At 45.9% G+C, this 24,769-nt stretch overlaps 1 protein-coding gene across 2 annotated transcripts; it reads right to left on the bottom strand.

Annotated features, from left to right (window-relative positions):
• Positions 1 to 14,710: 14,710 nt before the first annotated feature.
• Positions 14,711 to 19,587, bottom strand: LOC141509973 (leukocyte immunoglobulin-like receptor subfamily A member 5). Of its 2 annotated transcripts, XM_074219895.1 has the most exons (6): positions 19,451 to 19,587; positions 19,057 to 19,092; positions 18,605 to 18,889; positions 17,128 to 17,418; positions 16,694 to 16,768; positions 14,711 to 15,582 (listed from the first exon to the last, which is right to left on the bottom strand). In XM_074219895.1, exons 1-6 carry the CDS (start codon positions 19,482 to 19,484, stop codon positions 15,479 to 15,481), a joined length of 825 nt encoding a protein of 274 aa, XP_074075996.1. In that variant the 5' UTR covers positions 19,485 to 19,587; the 3' UTR covers positions 14,711 to 15,478. The 2 variants fall into 2 exon arrangements, with proteins under 2 accessions (XP_074075996.1, XP_074075997.1); XM_074219896.1 differs by lacking the exon at positions 17,128 to 17,418.
• Between the last annotated feature and the right edge of the window lie 5,182 nt (positions 19,588 to 24,769).

Below are 24,769 nucleotides of genomic sequence, written 5' to 3'. Positions count from 1 at the left end.
GAATGTCATGGAACACTATTGTTCTATTAGTAACCAGGAGGGATGGGAATACAGGGAAACCTGGAAGGATGTGCATGAAATGATGCTGAGAGAGATGAGCAGAATTAGAATAACATTGTACACCCTAACAGCAACATGGGGGTGATGATCAAACTTCCTGGACTTGCTTATCTCCTCAGTGCAACAATCAGGGACAATTTTGGGCTGTCTGCAATGGAGAATGCCATCTGTATCCAGAGAAAGAATTGTGGAGTTTAAACAAAGACCAAAGAGTATTACCTTTAATTTAAAAAAATTATCTTATTATGTAATTTGGCTATCTCTTATATTACATTTTTTTTTCCCTTAAGGATAGGAGTTCTCTCTCATCACATTCAAGTTAGATCATGGAAACAAAGTAAAGACTAACAGACTGCCTTCTGTGGGGGATGGTGAGAAGGAAGGGAGATTAGGTGGGAAATTGTAAAACTCAGAATAAATAAATTAATTTAATTTTAAATAAGTAGATAGATATAAATAAATGAACAAATGAATAAACAAACAAATAAATAAATGAATAGATAAACAAACAAACAAATAAATAAACACATAAGTAAGTAAGTAAGTAAATAAATAAATAGATGCACACCTCTCTCAAGGTGGGAGAGAAGAAAGGAAATCCCCAAATGCTAGGTCTTTTTATGCACTTTGAAAGGCTTTGTTCATGCCCCCTCATTCCAAGAATAGACTGGGGTCACAATATAAGTGATTCATTAGCTCCCATACTTTTCCCCCACCCTGCTTATTATACTAATGAGCAAGAGCAGCCAGACCTCCTTGAGCATGTGAAAAGAGTAGGTCAAGACTCTTGGTTAAATTAAAACCAGTTGGGGCAGACCTGGCCTAATCTCAGTTTTTGTTCATATTGAGACTAAGTCTTCTGATTTTAATTCAGTATCTACCCATAGGCAACTCTATAGGCAGAGTCCAGTCTTTGTCATGCAAATTAACAATCCTCCCTTCATATTCTTGTGGAACCTAAATACCCCCATATTCTTCACATACAACATCAAAGGCAAAGAATACTGATTTGGGGGCAAGATCCTTTACATAATTTGATGGCATATTCCACTGCCTCTTTCAAATGAAAAATGTAGCACTAGACTTGATTTCTCTCATTCCCTCTATTGAGTCAGAACTATGATGACATTAGTTAAGTTTACATACAAATTTTTCATTTGAACCTGACATAGCTCCTGTGAGAGACAAGGCTAGTATTCTGGTGGTGGTGGTGGTGGGGGGGTTGCAAGGCAATGGGGTTAAGTGGGTTGCCCAAAGCCACACAGCTAGGTAATTATTAAGTGTCTGAGGTGGGATTTGAACTCAGGTCCTCCTGACTCCAAGGCTGGTACGCCACCTAGCCACCCCTCAAAGGCTAGTATTAATCACTCTTCTCTGAAAGTATACATACATATATATATATATATATATATATATGTATGTATATATATGTATATACTTTCTAATTGTTATAAATGTCTCATAATTATAAAGCTTAGCTTGGAGCAATTAAATGAACCTTTTCTTTCTTTCTTTTTTTAATTAATTAACATCTCTGTAGCAACTGGCAATTTCCCCTACTGGGACAAAGGCTAGAATTGTGACTAAGTCCAGTCTTACATACAATTTGAGAGGTTTTTCCTCTCCTCTGAGCCACCTAATGATCTGAATTTTCAGGGGTACAATGTAATCGATACTACCACCCCATACCCCTCCTTAATATGTTCCCCCTTCTTGTTCATACAGCACTTTTTATATTGATGAGCCTCATTCATTACAGAAAGTGTACAAGTTACTGTACAAGAGTCTAATTACACCAGAGTCCTTGTGTAAGGTCAGGGACCTTAGGTCAACCTGGACTGGTTAGAGCAGGCTTTGTTTAATCTCAGATCTGTCATCTTTAGGTCAGGTTGGAAAATCTCTCCTTTTGGTGATTGATTGTGGTCAATTCCTTTTTCTCCCCTTTTGTCTTTCTTCCAGTCCTACTTGTAGGCTTTGTGCCTTTAGCCATAGACAGACCCCAGTCTTTGTAATGTATATCTTTAACTAAAAGCCTTCTCTTACAACCTGTGGAAACCAAACACTCAGAGATTTCTCACCTAAAGAGACTGTAAACTTCCTAAAGCTAAGGAGAGACCCTTATTCTTTTTCTCTTATCCTTTGAAGCACCTCTTTATAGGATCACTCTTTCTTTTTAAGACTCATCTCAAGTTCATCTCTTGGAAGAGACCTTTCCTAGTTCCTCCAGCTGCCAGTGCCTACTCCTCCAAAGGAATGTTCATTTTGACCACTGAAACTTGGTAAGATATCATGGGGTTTAGGGACTTCCAAATGACTGATTCTTTTTGATTGGCTAACAATAGGTCTTAAACCAAGCCTCCCTTAGTCATTGTTTGTTCCTGATGGCTTTTGGTGAAAGTAAATCACAATGATTCTGTGGGGGGAGTGGGGCTATGCAAAATGTTATTCTTGGGGCAGCTAGGTGGCGCAGTGGACAGAGTACTGGACTTGGAGTCAGGAGTATTTGAGTTCAAATTTGAGTTCAAATCTAGCCTCAGACATTCAATAATTATCTAGCTGTGTGGCCTTGGGCAAGCCACTTAACCCCATTGCCTTGCAAAAACTAAAAAAAAAAAAAAAAATTATTCTTTTCCTCATTCATTTTTACTTGCTGTGAGGAAAAGGTGGCTGTTTGGGTTCCAAGAGAATGTGAAGGGAATTGTCAGTTTACATTACAAAGACTGAGGTCTACCTGTATTGTTGCCTATAGGCAGGTACCGAGTTAGGATAAAAAATTTAGCCTCCATTTGATCAAAAATTGAGGAGATTGCCCCACTTGTTTTTAACTTAACTTAGAGTTTTGACCTTCTCCTTTGTGTATGCTCAAGGAGATCTGCTGTTCTTGCTGATTAGTATGAGCAAGGCGGACCAAATGTATGGGAGCCAATGAATCACTTAGATTGTGACCCCAGCCTATGGTTGGAATAAGGGGGCAGGAAAAAGACCTTTAAAAGTACATAAAAGACTGTATTTTGGGATTTCCCTGCCCTTCTCTGCCACCATGAAGGAGGTGTGCCATTTTGTTAAGGTATCTTAATAAAACCCATTTTAATCACTCTGGACTAAGAATACACGAGCCATTTACAACATTTGCCTTAATCACAGAATAGGCATTGTCTCACTTAAACTGAGTTCTGATAAAGACCTTAGCATAAAAAGATCAAGGTCTCCCTCTACATCCAGAGCCTTTTCTAGTCACCCTGATCCATATCTGGTCACTGGAACTAGATGACTCTGGGGCAACTTTTCACAGAGCTTTCTCACTTAAATCCAATTCGCTTGCACGTCATAGCATGAGCCCTTGATGTCATGATCCTCTTTGGGAAGAAAGGACAAACAACAACACCAATGAGGTCTACCAAAAAATTAACTTGGATCTAAGTCTATAAGTTTTTCTGTGGATGAGTTTTGAAGTCTCCAAACAGAAATTGAGAATTAATGAAAAGTGAATGAATTCATGTAATCCATGGAATTTTATATTACTCGGGGTTTACTACAATATGCTACAAGGTATATAGACTAAAACTTCCTAGAAAAACAACAAAGACTTTGAGGATAGGCTAGGCAAAGTCTGAGAGAGAGAGAGAGAGACAGAGAGACAGAGAGACAGAGAGACAGAGACAGAGAGACAGAGAGACAGAGAGACAGAGAGAGACAGAGAGAGACAGAGAGAGACAGAGAGAGAGAAAGGACAGACAGTCATGAGGGCTAGGGACCATGGTGCTCCAGAGAGCTTAATCCAGAAGCACCTGATCTAAGAAAAAAGAGGGAGATAAAGATATCCTTTCAAGTTTAAGGTAGTGAGAGAACCAGAGGAGGGGCCAGCCATTCTCTTAAATGCTCTTCTGTAGTGGGTTGGCCAAAGGGTGGCACTTGGGTCTAGCACTTGGTTCCACGTGTTTTCCAATAAGCAAGCTATGTACTGGTCCTTCCTGTCCCAAGGTGTGTGACTTAGAAGTCCAACTGTCCAACAAGTCAGCATAAGTTTGACTTATCAATAGGCAAGGATAGGTAACTGGAAACCAGAAGCTGGGGAAAAGGGGGAAGCGGGAGGAAAGGTGAACAATCCAAGGCCACTTCCATCCTGGAATGGAGTCACTTTGAACAACAGAATTCCCCGGATAGGTACAAATTATATTTTTCCTTTTACAAAATTTGTTTCCAATCTCAACATCTTCCCTGCATCATTTCCCCCCCCCTCAAATTATTTAGGACCCAGATTCATCTGGGTCTTTCTGTGTTCATTTGGAGGTGAATGCATTGTCGTGGGAATTCAAGTGAGGCAGTCTATAGAATGTTGGCTATCAGAACTGGCAGTACTGGTTGGCATCCTGCAGAGGTTGCTGTTGGAGACCTATAGCTGGTTACTTAGAGAAATGAAACTCAGGAAAAAACATCTGAGCAACAAAACCAGAAAGGCTATTTAACAGAGGCCCAATGAGTAGGAAAAAGCTAGAAGGGCTATAAAGAACAAGAATTATACTTTATGATCTAAGCCAGTATCAGAATGCTTTTCATAAGAACACGGGTTCTAATATAACAGAGATTCCTTAATGGATGCCACATGGAATTGTCATCAGAAGCTGAAGAATAGTATAAACCAATGTATGAATAACCATTTTATGTATTTATTTAGTTAGTTAGTTTAGGTTTTTGCAAGGCAAATGGGGTTAAGTGGCTTGTCCAAGGCCACACAGCTGGGTAATAATTAAGTGTCTGAGGCCGGGTTTGAACTCAGGTACTCCTGACTCCAGGGCCAGTGCTCTATCCGGTACTCTATCTACTGTACCACCTAGCCACCCCATGAATAACTATTTTAGAACTGCACATGTCTAATAAGTAATTTGCAATAAAAATTGCTATTTTAACTTGAACCATGTTTAGAATGAACAAAAAAATCTACCAGAAGAAAGGATCTCTCCTTTAAAGCAGGTAAAAAAGGTAGACCAATAAGCATTGCCCTGACATTAGTAGTCATGCTGATATTTCTTTTCCCTTAAGGGTTCTGTCACAGCAGGGATGAGAAATTGGCCCCAAACAAGTGAAGGTCATACTTTGACCTAAAGGGGATGGTCCATTGAGGTCACCCAGCATGGTTGGGGGGGAGGTGGAGAATGTGGAACTATTAGTTTTTCTGGTGGCCCTTTTCACTCAATGCCCCCCCAAGTCCAGTCTCTAGTCCCTCTGTCTCCGTCTTGGGGGGGGGGGTTGGTTAGAGAGGATTTGGGTGACTGGGAGTAACCAAGGTCCTCTCTGGTAGGGCTGTGTCTGGGCCAGAGGATAAAGACACAGAGAGGTGAGTTCTTCACCCCCCACAAACCCCCATCCAGAGAAAACAACTGCCCCCAGGGAAGGAGGGGGGAAGTCTGGACTGGAGTGACAGCGTTTAAAGTAAGGGGACCTAGAATGGGCAACACAGAGAAGTGCAGTCCCCTGGAACTGATAGCTCTCCTTCCCCTCCCAGACACACTCCAGAAACCCTACCTCAAAGCAGACCTTTGGTGCCCAGAGGGAGAAGTATGACCTTCACTTGTTTGGGGCCATGGGGGGGCCAATGTGTACCTGCTGGAGAAGGCACATGAGCAAAAGTTTGGATGGATGGGGATCCAGGATATGAAACCCTCAGGAGAAAGGGGCCGATGTCTCATCCCTTCTGTGACAGCAAAGAATGCTGGGATCTACTCCTGCCGCTACACTCACTCCTCTGGGTGGTCGAAGCGCAGCAGCTTCCTGCCCCTGGTGCCGACAGGTAGAAACCCCCACTCACCCCCCACCCCAGGCACGGTTGAGTCCGGGTCCCAATAGCTCTAAGCTTCTCCCCATCCCAGTTCGGCCCCCAGCCTCACTCTAACTGCCCTCCCTGTCCTCTCCCCTGGCTCTGGCTCTGCTCTCCCTCTGGACCCACAGGTGGGGAAGGGGAACAGCATTTATGTAGCAGTTTACCAGGCACGTTACACTTATTATCTCAACTGATAAAATAAATCTCCCAAGTTGGTTCTATTTTGATCCCCATTTTACAGTTGAAGAAACTGAGGCAAACAAAGAGGAACTGACTTACCCAGGATTACAAAACCGAGAAGTATTTGAGGCTGAATTTTGAACCCAGGTCTTCCTGACTCCAGGTCCAGGACTCCGGCCTCTGCACCATCAGTTGCCTCAGTCAGATCACTCTTAGGGACAGAGAGGAGGCAGGAGGCTCAGCTGGGTCTAAGCAGAAAAGACAGAGCTAGTGACTCTATGAGGAGGGGGCAAAGGATGGGGATGAGGCATCTTCTCCTCCTTCCAGTTCTGTCCCTTCCAGAGCCAGTGACCTGCTGCTGCCTATCCCCTCCCCTAGCTCAGGCCTAAGCACAGGCAGGGGAGGGGGGTGTCTCCTCTGGGCATCCCAGGGTCTCTATTGAGCAAGATCGGGAAGTGAGGATGAGAGTAAACCAGGAATTACAACCAAGGCTCTTACTCCCCATTCCCACCCTCCCATCTTGTGGCAGGGTCCCCCTCCTCCCCAGGATCCAGAATGAGGGCAGGGTCTGCTTGGGGGCGCTGATAATTGGACAAAGCTACATAGATGGGTCCTAAATGTGCCACTCCTCCTTGGTGAGAGATTCTGTGACAAAGGAGCAGGGATGGGGCCTCCCAGCCCAGGACCAGGTAAAAAGTTTCCCTGACCCTGCCTCCTTCCTTGCATGGGCTCCATTTCTCTCTTTTCCAGCCCCCCTCTCTCACCCTGTTTTTCTGTCTCTGTTCCCAATCTCCCCCTGTCTCTCTCTTCCCCCACCTGTCTCTCCCCATCTCTCTCTCTCTCTCTCTCTCTCTCTCTCTCTCTCTCTCTCTCTCTCTCTCTCTCTCTCTCTCTCTCTGTCTCTCTCTCTCTCTGTGTCTCTCTCTGTCTCTCTCTGTCTCTCTCTGTCTCTCTCTGTCTCTGTCTCTCTCTCTCTGTCTCTCTCTCTCTGTCTCTCTCTCTCTCTCTCTCTCGCCATCCCTCTCCCCCATTTCCTGCTCACTTTCCGCCCCCCACTCAGAACTGAACTGTTTAAGTTCTTTCCCTCTTCAGAAAACAGTGAACTTTCTCTCTTTCTGCAGCTGAGTGTAGTCCCCACCCCCAGGCAGGCCCAGGCCCAGGTCCCCCCACTCAGATCTGCCCCTCCACCAAGAAAGGGGGTGGAGGAGGATGGGGGGGTGTTACAGTCCTAACCCCAGGTTCCCTCCTCCCCCAGACATCTATCCCCGCCCCTCCATCTGGGCCTTGCCCAGCTCCTGGGTGATGTCAGGACAGGACAGGACGTGACCCTCCAGTGCCAGCCTCCAGTGCCAGCCTCCAGACTGGCCTGGCGCTTCTGCTCTATACAAGAATGGAAAACACATACAAAGTTCTCATTCAAACCAGATTAGGGGGTCTCCGGCCATCTTCTCCATCCCAGCTGTGACCCCTGCCTATGGAGGAGCTTATTGCTGCTACACCTTTGACAGTATGTCCCCGTATGTATATTCAGTACCCAGTGCCCCCCCTGTTGATCAGGGTCACAGGTGAGACAACCCAAGGCCTCCCCGCTCCTCCCAACCCCCTAGGTTCTCTCCATAGCTCTGGGACCACACAATGTCTGCTCAGAGCCCTGTCCCAGGGGACCCCAAGGGCTAGAAAGGGGAAGAGGAGGGTCAGAGTGAGGGGGCAAGGGGCAGTGGGTCATCCTCAGTCAGTGTGGTCTCTCCTCCTTGGCCCCTCGAGATGCCATCACCATCTGCCACCATCTGTCCAGTGATGTTGCTCCCACAGACAGACAACGTGTCTACTATGTCCCAGAAAAGGCAGTTGAGGAGGTGGCAGGGGGATCCAGTAGGGAGAGGTGTCTTAAATGTCATCCAGCCTCTCCCAGCTTCAGGCACCACAAAGGACCCTCACCTCCCCCAAAGCCCTGGAGATCACCAAGCTCTGACATCCTTCTCACCCAGTGAGTAACCAGTGACCCTCAGGGTGGGGGTGGTCTGTCTCCCCATTACTCTCCATCTCCTGTCAAGGCCTCCACTGAGTCCCGCCTTTTCTCAGAACAACCCAAGACACAAGGAGGGCTGGAGGGAAGAGGCAGAGGCAGGGGAAGCTCCAGCCTGGGGAAGAAGGAAGAACAAGGCTGGGCATGAAGGGGGCTGGGGAGGGGGTAGAGCAGAGCAGGGCAGGGCAGTCCCCATCCCTCTCCCTTACCTCCCCTTCCCCAGCAGCCCCTGAGGCCACTCAATCCTCACCCATACAGCCACAGCTGGGACTTTGAGGAGGGGGCTCAGCTTCTGCCATCCCTGGCTTCCTCAGTGATGAGGGAGGGGCCTCTCAGGTACCAAACCACAATTTCTCTAAGCTGGAAGCACCAGAAGGACCTCTGAAGCCCCTGGTCCCTCCTCTACTCGACACTGGCCCCTCCTGAAAAAGCAAAGCCTCAGGGACCCTGCCCCAGGGCAGAGAGGAAACCTCAGGGTTCTAGAGATAGCCCAAGAACCTGAAGGTCCAGAGGGTCCCTCCCTCTCAGTCCAGTTCTCCCCTGCTTCTCCCTGTGTCCACCCCCTCCCCTGCCTCAGTAGCTCAGACAGGAGCTTGGAGAAGAGTCATGGGAATCATGAAGAAGCATCAAGTCTCATTAGTGGACAGATCAGGAGAAGTCACTGAGCAAATGCACCCATTCAACAGATGGAAAAGTGAGACCCAGAGAAGGGAGGGTCGTGTCCACCTTCCCACACCTGCAGAATCTGGGCAGCACTGGGGCTCACACCCAAGGCTCCCTCCAGAGCCTCCTGGCTTCTCTGGGCTCCCCTGCCAGAATTTCAGGAGATAAAAAATGAGCGGAGAGAAGAGGAACTGAGGGGCAGGGGGATGAGGAGGCTGCCCCAGCCCCTCCCTTCCTAGGACCCCCAGTCCTTATCCTCATAGTCATGCTCCCAACCAGGGAGTGACCTGAACCTCCAAACCCAGGACTGGGGGCAAGGCTGGACTGGGGCCGAGGGGCCTGGGAGAGGAAGCAGGGGAATCTGTGCCTCCATAGTTAAGAGCTCCTGAGACAGTCTTTTGCCCTCCTACATCCTGTTCTCACAGATTACACAGTGAGCAATATCGTGTGCCTCAGCCTGGTGGGGTTCGTTCTCATCATCCTCGGGGTCCTGCTGGCTGAGGCCTGGTATAGCCAGAAGGGACCCTGAGAAAGAGCTGCACCATCCCCTGACAGATGGGAAGACAGAGTTTGGGTTCACTGAATGTGTGCACCCCTTGAGTTCTGCAGAGGAATGGGCCCTGCCTTCCCTGGAACCTAACTCTGGCCATGCTGAAAATGGTCAGCCTTCACCCCAGACCTCCTCCTCTGGGCCACTGCTATGACTGAGACCCCACCACCACCACGCTGACTTTCTTCTTCACCGCAATTCTTTCCCACTTCCCAACAGAGATGATCCTTGACAACATCCCTCAATAATGAGTGAGGAAAAAATGCTGAATACAACAAACTAAAGCATTTCAGGACTCAAAGAAACCTCTATATTTTATTATTTCCTCCATCAGTGAACATTAGTGCGTATTTCTGTGTGTGTGTGTGTGTGCAGAAATGATGATGGGAGCCATCCCCTGGCCCTCTCTGCATGTCTTTGGCCAACATCATTTCAGGGCCCCTTTAGTCCAGCTTTAGCCTACCCCAGACTTCACTGTGTCCAAGCTGAGGCCCTTGGGCAGTCCATTCATGCCACCCACATCGGGTAACAGGAACATGAAGGAACAGGGGAGCCTTGGGCCCACATTGCACCATCCCACAGCAGCTTAATCTTAACCAATATGGATCAAGTTTGTCATGTAACTAGCATTGTGCAGTCTCAAAAACCAATGGAGGATTTTGTTGAAGAAAATATAACAAAAATTCCAGACAAGTGCCTTGGGAATATTCTTCACATTACGACAACCTCTGGCAAAGCTGTTATAAATAGATGCCCTGGTATGGGAGATGTACGCTCAGGTTCTTAGGCTTTGTTTAAAAAGTACATGTTTTATTGTTATAGTCATTTTTATTATTATACTTTATTACACGATTACGTTTTCTGGTTATTCCCATTGGTAATATGGGTTACATTGCAGTCATAAATGAATATTAAATTCTATTTGCGACTCTTGACAAGATTTTGTTGGATGATGCAGCCCAGAAGGTCTAAAATGCTGCATACCCCTGCTCTAGACAATATAAAATATCTGGAGGACAGCCACATGAACATAATTTTTAAAAACTTTGCATATAACTAATATCTATTATATTTAATGAAGTGGAAAAATAAAAAATTGTTTGTGGGCAGGCAGGGCCAATCAAATAAAAATTCACCAAAATTTTCTACGTATTTAGCGCCATTCAAAATAAATTACAAAAAATGTATTTAATTTAGTTGAAAATAGTAATAACACGACTTATTTGGAAAACAAAAGGTCAAGAATACATTTCATTAGATATAGATACTCATGAAGTCAAGGCATAAGTTCCATCCCCTCCCCGCCCAGTCTCACCTAGGCAAAGTCCTGGAGGGAGGGGGACTTGTCCCCAAAAGGCAAAGTTCCCTCTTCAGTTCTGCTCTGACCTTCCTCCCTCATGCTCACACCTGATTCTAGACCCCAGGACCCAAACCACCCCCTCTATAGGGCAATGAACAGGAAGTCACAGTGAGCAAGGAGCTGGAAAGCCTCCTCAGAGACAGACTGGACCTGAGAGACTCAGAACCCAGCAGACCCTGGTCACATCCTTAGCCTCAAACTTTGGCCTGATCAGTCTTTGATCTGCCCTTCCACTCTGGACAGGGACCATCATCACCCCTTCCTCTCTGCTCTGCTGAGCCTCAGTGTCTCTCTCACTTCCCTCCCTGTCTCTCTCCTCTCTTTTTCTGTCTCTCTCCCACCCTCCTCTCTCTCTCTCTTCCTGTCGTTCTCACTCCCCCCATTTACTCACCCACTTTCCTTCCTCCCTCACAGCTGTCCAAAGTCCTTCCTCTCCCCCCCAAGCTCTGCTATTTCCATTTTTCTGAATATGAACCACACCTCCACCTTTAGGCAGGGGTCTAGGTAGGCTCACACCATTCATCCTACTAGTCAAATCTGTTCCCTTTCCCTGAAAGATGGGGAGAGGTTATTGTCCCAACTCCAGTAGCTCCTCCTTCCCCAGGTCTCCATGGGCAGCCCTTCCTCTCAGCCTGGCCTAGATCCATGGTGGCCTCAAGGCAGGATGTGACCCTCCAGTGTTAGTCAGAGGGATGGTAGGAGAGGTCTGCTCCATACAATAGTAGAGAAGAGGTCAACCCAACACATGATCCAGCTCCATGGAAGGGCATCTCAGGTCAATGTCCATATCCCTGCTGTGACCTCTGCCCATGAAGAGATTTACACCTTTCAAAGTCACATCCCCCAGGAATGGTCAGCCTCCAGTGACCCACTAGTGCTCAAGGTCACAGGTGAAGTTCATCCCTCCCTACCCCTCCCATCCCCCTGAACTATCTCATTGACCCTATGACACCAGCTGCCTTCTCAGCACATTCTCAGAGGACCCCAGGGACCAGGAGGACTGGGGGAAGAGGAGGCTTGGAGGGAGGGGATGGAGAATCTGGGCAGTGGGTCATCCTCATCCTGGCCCCTCTACACACCCTCACCATCTGCCCCCTGTCCACTGATGTTCATTCTACACACAGACAATATGTCTACTAGGAACCAGGAAAGAGGCTTTAGGCTTCATAGGGGGAACTAAGAGAAAGGTATTTCAAGGGGAGGGGGAAGATTAAATACCATGGGGTACCTCACCCTCTCATCTCCTTCTTGGGCACTCTAAAGGATTTTCATTTCCCAAATTGGACTCAGTCTACTCTCCTCATTCTGGGGTTCCCTGTAGATAGGCTGTCTCCTCTCCTCACTCTGGGAGTTCCCTGAGAAGGACCTGCAGTATCCCTGACAGATGGAAAGATAGAACTGGGGTTCATTGAATGTACATACCCCAAGGTCTCATTGAGGCCTTGAGTTCTGCCCAGTTCCCAACAGAGGGATGGACCCTGCCTTCCCTGTAACCTAACACTGGCCCAAGCTGATAATGGCCAACCTTTGCCTCAGGCCTTAGCTGATAATGCCTTTTGCCCAGGCTCCTCCACTTCCCCACTCCTCTTGCTGTGACACGCCCCCCCCCACAACATGCATACGCAAATTGACACTCACCCCTTCATTTCAACCCCTTCCCATGCACCAAGTAGGGCTGATCAGTGTGACAATATCTCTCAGTAAGAAAACAGGAAAAAAATATTCTCCCAGAATAGTAAAATACCAGAAGAGGCAGAGAAATCTGAAGTTTTATTATTACCTCCATCAGTGATCATTTATGTCTGTGTGTGTGTGTGTGCGTGTGTGTGTGTGTGTGTGTATAAGTGGAAAAGATGACAGAAGCAATCCCCTGGGGCTTCTCCCTGCATACCTTTCACCATCAAGGTTCTGGACACATAAGTCCACCTTCTCTGCATCAAGCCTCACTGCCTTCCTCTCCCCTATGTCTCAAGATAATCTTCCCCTAACATGGCAGAATCTACAGACACTCTCTGCTCCTAAGCTTTCCTCATCTCCACTCCCTGAAGTTGGAGACCCTGCCTCCTAATGTTCACATGAACCTTTATGTTTCTTAGGGATTCTGAGGCTACCAGTGTCAACTTGCTTTTGGTAATATCAAGACTTTGACTTTCCTTGCTTGAGAACTCACATGTGCAGAGACACCTATACTTGGCCATAATGATAACTTGAGGCTCTTTCTCTCAGATACAAAAAATCTGCTCAGCCCATCACCAACTTGTCTGCCCCTAGAGGTGGGCCCTTGACTCAAAGGCTCATCATACAGACTCTCTGGTCAAGGTACAGACTTGGCTCCGTGTCTCTGCCTACATGAGGTGTGAGTGGAGTTAGTGAGAGGGAAGAGAAGAAATATCCACTCTTCTGCCTTCTAGAGAAACGATGGGTCATCCACCCCAACCTCTGTCCAGGTCTCTGAAAGAAGAGAAAGACTCAGAGAATAAAGATCTGAGAGGACTTGGCAGTCTTCATTGGGCACTCTTTCTAGCTTGCTGCACTGGGACCTTTGGAAAACTTCTCCTTAGGGGAGACCAAGGACTCTTTCTTCTGGTCAAGTGGAGCTATCTTGTTTTCAAAAGGAGAAAAATTTCTTTACTTTGTTCTCTGCTAAATCTTCTCCTATGGATATTCTCTCTGGGTTCTGCTATGCTCAGGAGCTGGGTGTGGCTGAGGTGGACACCAAAGGTGGAAAGCAGTTGAAAGGGACGGCAGCTCTCTCACCAAGGAACTAGTCTTCCTTGCACACACCCTAGACCCCAGATTTTACACACAGACTTTGTGAATACCTACCTATACCTACATGATGTGATATTCTTGAACATTTTTTTACAATAAGTTATTACTATAACTAAGTTAGATATTTTTGGATAATTTAATTGGAATGTCACTGAATATATAGACAATTTTGATAATTTTTTATTGTACTGTCTCTACCCATGAACAATTTATATTTTTCCATTTATTTAAATATGGTATTTTAAAGCAAATTTTTTTTATGATTATGCTCATGTAGTTCCTGGTTTTGTTTTGACAGTTGTCACTCAATATTTTATATTGTCTGGAACAGAGATGTTCAACCTTTTAGCTCTTCTGGGCCATAGCTCCCAACAAAATCTTAACAAGGGCTGCATTTAGAATTTAATATTTAGTGTCTATACCCTGAAGAGATGATGAAATAGGGTAAAAACATCACTTGTACAAAAATATTCATAGCAGCCCTGTTTGTGGTGGCAAAGAATTGGAAATCAAGTAAATGTCCTTCAGTTGGGGAATGGCTTAGTAAACTGTGGTATATGTATGTCATGGAACACTATTGTTCTATTAGAAACCAGGAGGGATGGGAATTCAGGGAAGCCTGAAGGGATTTGCATGAACTGATGCTCAGAGAGATGAGCAGAACCAGAAGAACATTGTACACCCTAAAAGCAACATGGGGGTGATGATCAATCCTGAAGGACTCACTCATTCCATCAGTGCAACAATCAGGGACAATTTGGGGCTGTCTGTGATGGAGAATACCATCTGTATCCAGAGAAAGAACTGTGGAGTTTGAACAAAGACCAAGGACTATTACCTTTAATTTAGAAAAAAAACTTATTTTATTATGTAATTGTGCTAGCTCCTATACTTTATTTTTCTTCCTCAACGATAGGATTTCTCTCTTATCACATTCAACTTAGATCAATGAATATCATGGAAACAAGGTAAAGAATAACAGACTGCCTTCTGTGGGCAGGGTGGGTGGGAGGGAAGCAAGATTGAGGGAAAATTGTAAAACTCAAAATAAATAAATATTTCTTTAAAAAAATTAATATTTATTTATGTCTACAATGCAACCTATATTGCCATTAAGTATAAACATAAAATGTTACATTGCATAATACATCACATAAAATGTAATACTTGCATAATACATTACATAATACATGACATGAAATGTAATAATGTATTAAATACTTTTAAATGAATATAATAATAAAACATTTACTTTTTAAACAAAGGATAAGAATCAGAGCCTACATTTTTGATACCAGTATGTCTATCTATATCTGGTTTGCTAGAGGTTACAGTAATGCCAAGAATATTCCCAAGGCGTTTGTCTGGAATTTTTGTTTTATTTTGCTTCAACCAAAAACCTCCAGTGGTCTTTGAGACTGCACAATGCTAGTTACATGATAAAGTTGAGCCATATTGGTTAAGGTTAAGCTGGTCTGGGATGGTGCAATGTTGGCCCATGGTTCCCCTGTTCCTTCATTTTCCTGTTACCCAATGTGAGTGGCATGAATGGACTGCCCAAGGGTCTCAGCTTGGACACAGTGAAGTCTGGGGTAGGCTAAGGCTGGGCTAATGGGCCCTGAAATGATGGCCAAAGACATGCAAAGGGAGGGCCACCATCATTTCTGCTTACACACACACACACACACACAGAAATATGCACTAATGTTTACTGATGGAGGAAATAATAGAACATACAAGTTTCTATGAGTCCTGAGATGCTTTAGTTCATTATTGAGGGATGTTGTCAATGATCATCTCTGTTGGGAGGTGGGAAAGGATTGAGGTGAAGAAGAAAGTCAGTGTGGTGGTGGTGGGGTCTCAGTCATAGCAGTGGCCCAGAGGAGGAGGTCTGGGGTGAAGGCTGACCATTTTCAGCATGACCAGAGTTAGGTTCCAGGGAAGGCAGGGCCCATTCCTCTGTAGAGCTTGGCAAAACTCAAAGGGTACACACATTCAGTGAACCCGAACTCTGTCTTCCCATCTGTCAGGGGATGGTGCAGCTCTTTCTCAGGGTCCCTTCCGGCTATACCAGGCTTCAGCCAGCAGGACCCCCAGAATGATGAGAACCAGCCCTGCCAGACTGAGGCACACGATATTGCTCACTGTGTAATCTGGGAGAACAGGATGTAGGAGGGCAAAAGACTGTCTCAGGAGCTCTTAACTATGGAGGCACAGATTCCCCTGCTTCCTCTCCCAGGCCCCTTGGCCCCAGCCCAGCCCTGCCCCCAGTCCTGGGTTTGTAGGTTCAGGTCACTCTTTGGTTGGGAGCATGACTATGAGGATAAAGATAAGGACTGGGGGGGGTACTAGGAAGGGAGGGGCTGAGGCAGCCTCCCCATCCCTCTGCCCCTCAGTTCCTCTTCTCTCCCTCATTTTTCATCTCCTGAAATTCTGGCAGGGGAGCCCAGAGAAACCAGGAGGCTCTGGAGGGAGCCTTGGGTGTGAACCCCAGTGCTGCTCAGATTCTCTGGGTGTGGGATGGTGGACACAACCCTCCCTTCTCTGGGTCTCACTTTTCAATCTATTAAATGGGTGCATTTGCTCAGTGGCCTCTCCTGACCTGTCCACTTATGACACCTGATGCTTCCATGATTCCTGTGACTCCTCTCCAAGCTCCTTTCTGAGCTACTCAGGGAGAAGCAGGGAGGAAATGGACTGAGAGGAAGGGCTCATCTGGATCCTCAGGCTCTTTGTCAGGCTGTCCCCAGAACCCTGAGGTGCCCTCTCTGTCATGGGGCTGGGTCCTTGAGGTTTTGCTTTTTCAGGGGGCAGTGCTGGGCAGAGGAGCAACCAGGGATTCAGAAGTCCTTCTAGGACTTTCAACTTAGGGAAATTAGGGTTTGGTACCTGAGAGGCCCCTCCCTCATCACTGAGGAAGCCAGAGATGGCAGAAACTGAGCCTCTTCCCCAAAGTCCCAGTTCTGGCTGTATGGGTTAGGACTGAGAGGCCACAGGGACTGCTGGGGGAGGGGAGGTAAGGGAGAGGGACTGGGGTTGCCCTGCCCTGCTCTATTCCATCCCCTCCCCAGCCCCCTTCATGCCCAGCCTTGTTCTTCCTTCTTCCCCAGGCTGGAGCTTCCCCTGCCTCTGACCCTTCCCTCCAGCCCTCCTTGTATCTTGGGTTGCTCTGAGAAAAGGGGGGACTCAGCGGAGGCCTTGACAGGAGATGGAGAATAATGGGAAGACAGACCACCCCCACCCTGAGGGTCACTGGTTACTCACTGGATACAGAGGATGTCATGGCTTGGGGATCTCCAGGGCTTTGGAAATGGTCATGGGCCTTTGAGACACCTGGGACTGAGAAAGGAGAAGAGGGAGATGCTAGGTGGCATTTACCCTCCCTCCTCCCCACTGAATCCCCCTCCCACTGACTCAGCCCCCTTTTCTGGGACCTAGGAGACTCACTATCTGTCTGTGGGACCAACATCACTGGACAGAGGGCAGATGGTGAGGGTGTCTAGAAGGGCCAAGGAGGAGAGACCACACTGACTGAGGATGACCCACTGCCCCTTGCCCCCTCCCTCTGACCCTCCTCTTCTCCTTTCTAGCCCTTGGGGTTCCCTGGGACAGGGCCCTGAGCAGACATTGTGTGGCTCCAGGTCTATGGAGAGAGCCTTAGGGGTTGGGAGGAATGGGGAAGCCTGGGGTTCTCTCACCTCTGACCCTGAGCACCAGGGGGGCACTGGGCGCTGACCACTCATAGGAGGCATTTTTTTGAAAGGTGTAGCATAGGTAAGTCCCTCCTTGGGCAGGGCTCACAGTCTTGATGGAGAATTTGAATTGATTCCCACTCTTGGGGTTTTTGCTAGTATATTGGGTGATTACTCCATCCTTGTACAGAGCAGAGCTGTCATGCCATCCCTCTGCCTGGCACTGGAGGGTCACACTGTGTCCTGAGGCCACCTGAGAGCTGGGCAAGGCTGAGAGGGAGGGAGCATTATACAGGCCTGGGGGGAGAGGAGAACCTTGAGTTTGAACTGTAAGCCCCCCCACCCCCTTTCATGGTCTAGGGGCAGATATGGCTTCTGGGAGGCCTGGGGGTGGGGGCTCAATTCATCTGCAGAAAAGCAGAAATTTCACAGTTCTTTTGGAGGAGGAAAGAAGTCAGTTCTGAGGGGGAAATGGAAAGTAGGTGAGTAAGCAGGAAATGGGGGGGGAAGAAGAGAAAGACAAAGAAAGGGACAGAGATAGGAGAGAGAGAGAGAGAGAGAGAGAGAGAGAGAGAGAGAGAGAGAGAGAGAGAGAGAGAGAGAGAGAGAGAAACAGGAGCTTCTTCCCTGGTCCTGGGCTGGGAACCCCAATGCCTGGTCATTTGTCATAGAATATCTCTGCATGGAGGAGGGACCTTTTAAGACCATCTGTGCAGCTTTGTCCAGTGATCAGAACCTGCTCTCATCCTGGATCCTGGAGAGGGTATGAGGAGAGAGATCCCTGGCATAGGGGGGAAGGACAATAAGGGCCTTGGTTGGGATTCCTGGTTTACTCTCATCCTCACCTCCTAGTCTTCTTGTATGAAACCCTGGGGATACGTAGAGACACCTTCTCCCCTTCTGTGCCTAGATCTGAGCAGAGCAGGCCCACCTCCTCTCCCTTTCCTGGCTCCAAGAGGGTCAAGGCTGGGAGGGGGAGATGGCCCACCCTCCCTGGGCACCCTCCCCACAGCCCTCCCAGTTCTGTCTGGTCTACTCAGACCCAACTGAATCTCCTGCCTCCTCTCTGACCCCAAGATGGATCTCACTGGGGCAGTGGTGGTGCAGAGAGGAGAGCCCTGGGCCTGGAGTCAGGAAGACCTGAGTTCTTGGGCAGATCACTTCCTTTTTTGCTTAACTTAGTTTCTTCAACTGTAAAATGGGAACCATCACATAATCTAGCTGCTAGAATTAATGTGAGGATCCATTGAGATAATGAGTGTAAAGTTTGGTGCTCAATGGGAGTCGTATAAATGCTGATTCCCTTCCCTCAGCCTCTAGCCCCAGAAAGAGAGAGCAGAGGCAGAGTCAAGGGAGAGGAAGGAAGGAAGCACAAGAGGCAGAGGGAGGCTGGGGCTCAGGCTGGGCTGGGGAGGAGCTTGAGCCTCTGGGACTCTGAGCCTGTCCTGCCTGGGGTCCTGGCGGGGCGGGGGACGATCCCTACCTGTCACCACCAGGTCCAGGGGGGCACTGGGCTCTGACAAGCCAGAGGAAATGGTGTAGAAACAGGAGTAGTTCCCAGCATCATTCTTCGTCACAGAAGGGATGGAAAACTTGGCCCCTGTTCTTGGGGGTTGCAATTTCTTGGTTATCCGCCTTCTAAGCCTTTGTACTTTCTCCAATATATACATTTCAGACTCATTTGGCCCTCGGCACGTGAGGGTGACACTTGTTCCTAGAGGCACCAAAGGGCCCTTGTCTGACTTGAGAGAGGGTCTGAGAGGTCTGGCTGGAAGGGAATGAGAACTATCAATTCCAGGGGATTACTCTTCTCTGCCCCCCACAATAGTCCCCTTATTTTAATCACTGTTGCACCAGTCCAGACCTCCCCACCTCTTTTCTGGGGGGGGAAGTGTTTTCCTCCAGGAAGGGGGATTGTGGAGGGGAAGGACTTACCTGCCTGTGCCCATATCCTCTGGTCCAGATACAGCCCTGAAAGAGAAGACCCTGATTATTTCCTGCAACGCCCCCCAACATCCTCCCCACCCAGCATCCCCAGAAGAAGGAGACAAAGGGACCAGAGTCTGGGCTTGGGGGGTTGTGAGTGAATGGGCCTGGAGACCCAAAGACCCCTCTAAGAGAATGCTGACTCCCTTCCCTCACCTCTAGTCCCAAAAGGAGAGCAGATGCAGAGTCTAGCTTCTCTCCCTCCCACACCATGCTGGGTGACCTCACAGAGCCTTCCTTTCTAAGGCCAAAGATATTTCTCTGTAAAATTTGGGGTCCTGGTGTATATATGTGTCTGTACTATGATAAGTCCTTCTTCCCACCACCTCTGCTCAGTACTCACCAAGGCTCAGCAGGGCAGAGAGGATGGGGGTCATGATGATCCCTATTGATATTGGGAGGGTAGCCCAAAGGTTGATCAGGCAGACAGTCCGAGACTGAGGATATGATCAGGGTTTGCTGGGCTCTGAGTCTCTCAGGTCCAGTCTCTCTGAGGAGGGTTTTCAGCTCCTTGCTCACTGTGGTTTCCTGTTGATTGCCCCATAGAGAGGGTGGTTGGGTCTTAGAATCAAGTATGAGCATCAGGGAGGAAAGTAAGAAGAATTGAGGCGGGAACTGCCTTTTGGGGACAAGTCCCATCCCCAGAACGTTGTCTGGGAGGTATCCCCAGATAGGGCTCAGTCTTCTCTGACTTCCCCAACCCTGCACAATGCACAGTGGTTGATGTTCCAGAAATAAGAGCTAGCAATTCTATGTTGTGTCCAGTTTGCCAAGGTTGGCACAATGAGCCACAACACCAACGAGGTCTACAGATAATTAACCTGCATAGAAGCTCACAAGTTTTGGCAAGACTTGGCATAGTTAGAAAGCTTGTTGAGCTTCCATGAAGAAATTCTGGGACTCCACTCCTTTGGGGTGCAATATGAAATTGTACAGCTTGGAAATCACTTTCTGGAGGGGCCCCTGATACTTTCTGAAACATATATCTTTACATCCCAATAAACCACTGGCCTCAATAAAAATAAGCACAAGACTGCCTGAAGATTGATACTAGGGGTCAATAATATTTTTGGCTTTTATAGTTAATGAATTGGTTTACAATTAATGAGCTGGTTTGTAGTAGTCGGGGGATGTCTTCTCCAAGCATGTAAAGTCTTCCACTGGTGGAATGGGCGGAGGAGAACACTTCATTCCAATGACCAGGAAGCCAACTGAAGTAGATACTGTGGAGCACTTAGAATTTGGATGGACATTGAAGACACCAAGGTCCTCCACTGCAACCCTAGAGCCATAACCAGTGGCCTTGATTACGTCTTGTTATGCTGGATCATGATGACTTGGGAAGAGAGAGTGAGGTGGATGACCTCGTGTAACTTGACCTCATTTAAATCCCATTTATTCACACAACAATTCTTCCTTTAACAGTCATCGAATACATAAAGGAACATGTCCTCCTGTCCCTGTGTGTCCTTTAATAGCAAATTGCCATAATCATGCCAGGTGCCACAATTAGGTATCAAAGTAAGCCATTAGAACGCTATCTTCTAAATCCTTAACAGCTGTTTTTTTTAACCTAGGATGTGATTCTTTTTCACAACAAGTTCCCTTAAGGGAAAAGAAATATCAGCATGACTACTAATGTTAGGTCAATGCTTATTGGTCTATTTTTTTACCTGCTTTAAAGGAGAGATCCATTCTTTTGGTAGATTTTTTTGTTCATTCTAAACATGGTTCAAGTTAAAATAGCAATTTTATTGCAAATTACTTATTAGACATATGCAGTTCTAAAATGGTTATTCATAGGGTGGCTAGGTGGTGCAGTGGAGAGAGTACCGGATAGAGCACTGGCCTTGTAGTCAGGAGTACCTGAGTTCAAACCTGGCCTCAGACATTTAATTATTACCCAGCTGTGTGGTCTTGGGCAAGCCACTTAACCCCATTTGCCTTGCAAAAACCTAAAATAAATAAATAAATACATAAAATGTTTATTCATACATTGGTTTATACTATTCTTCAGCTTCTGATGACAATTCCATGTGGCATCCATTAAGGAATCTCTGTTATATTAGAACCCGTGTTCTTATGAAAAGCATTCTGATACTGGCTTAGATCATAAAGTATAATTCTTGTTCTTTATAGACCTTCTAGCTTTTTCCTACTCATTGGGCCTCTGTTAAATAGCCTTTCTGGTTTTGTTGCTCAGATGTTTTTCCCTGAGTTTCATTTCTCTAGGTAATATGCTATAGGTCTCCAATAGCAACCTCTGAAGGATGCCAACCAGTACTGCCAGTTCTGATAGCCAACATTCTATAGACTTTGCCTCACTTGAATTCCCACTACAATGCATTCACCTCCAAATGGACACAGAAAGGCCCAGATGAATCTGGGTCCTAAATAATTTGAAGGGGGGAAATGATGCAGGGAAGATGTTGAGGTTGGAAACAAATTTTGTAAAAGGAAAAATATAATTTGTACCTATCTGGGAAATTCTGTTGTTCAAAGTGACTCCATTCCAGGATGGAAGTGGCCTTGGATTGTTCACCTTTCCTCCCGCTTCCCCCTTTTCCCCAGCTTCTGGTTTCCAGTTACCTATCCTTGCCTATTGATAAGTCAAACTTATGCTGACTTGTTGGACAGTTGGACTTCTAAGTCACACACCTTGGGACAGGAAGGACCAGTACATAGCTTGCTTATTGGAAAACACCTGGAACCAAGTGCTAGACCCAAGTGCCACCCTTTGGCCAACCCACTACAGAAGAGCATTTAAGAGAATGGCTGGCCCCTCCTCTGGTTCTCTCACTCTTCTGAACTCTACCTTAAACTTGAAAGGATTTCTTTAGCTCCCTTTCTTCCTTAGATCACATGCCTAGGCCCTCTGGAGCACTATGGGCCCCCAATGCCATGTGGTCAGACTAAGTCAGCCCTCATGACCGTCTGTTCTCGCTCTCTCTCTCTCTCTCTCTCTCTCTCCTCAAAGTGTTTGCTAGGAGTTTTTAATTTATATACTTTTTAAAGCATAATATGGTTAATCCTGAGCAGTATAAAATCCCAGGGATTACATGAATTCATTCACTTTTCATTAACTCTCAGCTTCTCTTTGGAGACTTTAAAACTCATCCTCCAAAATTAGACTTACATGCAAGTTAATTATCGGTAGACTTTGTTGGTGTTGTTTGTCCTTCCTTCTCAAAGAGGACAATGACATCAAGAGCTCATGCCATGACATGCAAGTGAATTGGATTTAAGTGAGGAAACTCTGTGTAAAGCTGCTAGCTTCACTTTCCCCACCAGTCAAATGGTTCCAGTGACCAGATATGAATCAGGTTGATTGGAGATGGCCCTGGATGCAGAGGGGGCCTTCTTATGCTAAGGTCTTTATCAGATCTCAATTTAAAGGAGTCAATGCATATTATGTGATTAAGGCAATAAAAATGAAATGAAGAAAAGAATAACTTATTGTATAGCACCCCCAAAAAACAATCTGAGAGGGGAAGACTCTCAGGATTTCTGGCCCAAACAGAAACATTGTCATTTACATTCACTTTAAGTTATCAGGACCAAATTAAGTGAGGCTTGGCCTAAGTCATTCAGAGGTTCCTAAACTCCACAATAACTTGCCAAGTTTCAGTGGTCAAAATGAACATTCCTTTGGAGAAGCACTGGCAGCTGGAGGAACTAGGAAAGGTCTCTTCCAAGAGATCAACTTGAGATGAGTCTTAAAAACAAAGAGGAATTCTATAAGGAGGTGCTTCAAAGGATAAGAGAAAAAGGATAAGGGTCTCTCCTTAGCTTTAAGAGGTTTACAGTCTCATTAGGTGAGAAATCTCTGAGTGTTTGGTTTCCACAAGTTGTAAGAGAAGGCTTTTGGTTAAAGATATACATTACAAAGACTGGGGTCTGTCTATGGTTATGATTAGACTGAAAGGCATAAAGCCTCATGCAAGACTGGAAGAAAGACAAAAGGGAAGATAAAGGAATTGACCACAATCAACCACCAAAAGGAGAGATTTTTCCAACCTGACCTAAAGATGACAGATCTGAGATTAAACAAAGCCTGCTCTAACCAGTCCAGGCTGACCTAAGGTCCCTGACCTTACACAAGGACTCTGGTGTAATTAGATTTTTGAATAGTAACTTGTACACCTCGTGTGATGATTGAGGCTCATCAGCATAAAAAATACTGTATGAACAAGGGGGGGAACATATTAAGGAGGGGTATGGGATGGTTGTATCGATTACATTATACCTCTGAAAATTCAGATCATTAGGTGGTTCAGAGGAGAGTAAAAAACTTCTCAAATCGTATGTAAGACTGGACTTTGTCCCAATTCTAGCCTTTGTTCCAGTAAGAGAAATTGCCAGTTGCTACAGGGATGTTAATTAATTAAAAAAAGAAAGAAAGAAACAGTCCATTCAAATGTTCTAGGCTACATTCTATTATTATGAGACATTTATAACAATTAGAAAGAATACACACACACACACACACACACACACACACACACACACGAAACATTTAAAGAATAGTGGGGCTTATGAGGTGTAAGTTCAGAGAAGAGTGATTAATACTAACCTTTGCCTCTCACAGGAGTTGTGTGAAGTTCAAGTGAAAAAATGTATGTCAATCTAACCAATATCATCATAGTTCTGACTCAATAGAGGGAATGAGAAAGGTCAAGTCTAGTGCTACATTTTTTCATTTGAAAAAGGCAGTGGTATATGCCATCAAATTATGTAAAGGATCTTGCCCCCAAATCAGTAATCTTTGCCTTTGATGCTTTATTTTATCAATCCCTAACTAATTGAAGGGAGGCTGATTTCAATTATCAGCTATATTTTCTTAAATAGCAAATTGAACTCTAATTTAGCTTAAACCCTTCTTGGATTCTGTTATTGTTTTTACTCTGACCCCATTGGACCTGACTAGCTACGCTAAAAAGATTAATTACAAACTAACTGTAGTGTCTGTATCCCCTGGGGTGGAATGGTGGTGGAAAGAACAATAGATCTTTGGTGAGAGAACTGTCCCAGATCTATTTTCTGTCTAACATGAAGAAAATCATTTCTCTGGGACATCATTTCTCAACTATAAAATTCGAGGCTTGACTCCTCATCTCATTTTTCATGGCCATTTCCCCACAATTTTATTCAGTTTTCCACTACTAACTCTTCCTTCATAACTACCTTACTTGAAGATTTGACCCTTGTCCTTGCAAGGCAAACTCTTCTATGAGCACATGTGATCCCATTCCCGCCTTCCTTCTTTAGTAGATGACCACCACTCTCAACCCTCCTCTCAATAATCTTCCATCTCTATCAGCCCATATCTCTACCCTCTTCACTTAATCCATGTATTCCCACTAGCTATTATCCTCTCAATCTTTTCTGTATTATGTGGAAAAGTACTTGAGAAATCTAATAAATAATTCCACTTTCTTTCCTCTTTTCCCTTTTTAAACCTCTGCAGTCTACAATCCAGTTCATCATTCACCTGAAATAGGTTGCCAAAATTTACCATTGAGCTCTTAATTCTGACTCCAATGGTATTTCCAGTCTTCATCTTTCTTGAACTATTTAACTTTAACTATCATTCACCCTCTTTTCTTTGAGACGACTGAAAACTTTTCTAGCTTTCTGTGACATTATTCTCTTGAAATTAAGG

The sequence above is a fragment of the Macrotis lagotis genome, chromosome 1 (genome assembly GCF_037893015.1).
Source record: "Macrotis lagotis isolate mMagLag1 chromosome 1, bilby.v1.9.chrom.fasta, whole genome shotgun sequence".
NCBI classification, from domain to species: Eukaryota; Metazoa; Chordata; class Mammalia; order Peramelemorphia; family Peramelidae; genus Macrotis; species Macrotis lagotis.
The sequence above is the reverse complement of the archived record's forward strand: the minus strand, read 5'-3'. Positions and strand labels throughout refer to the sequence as shown.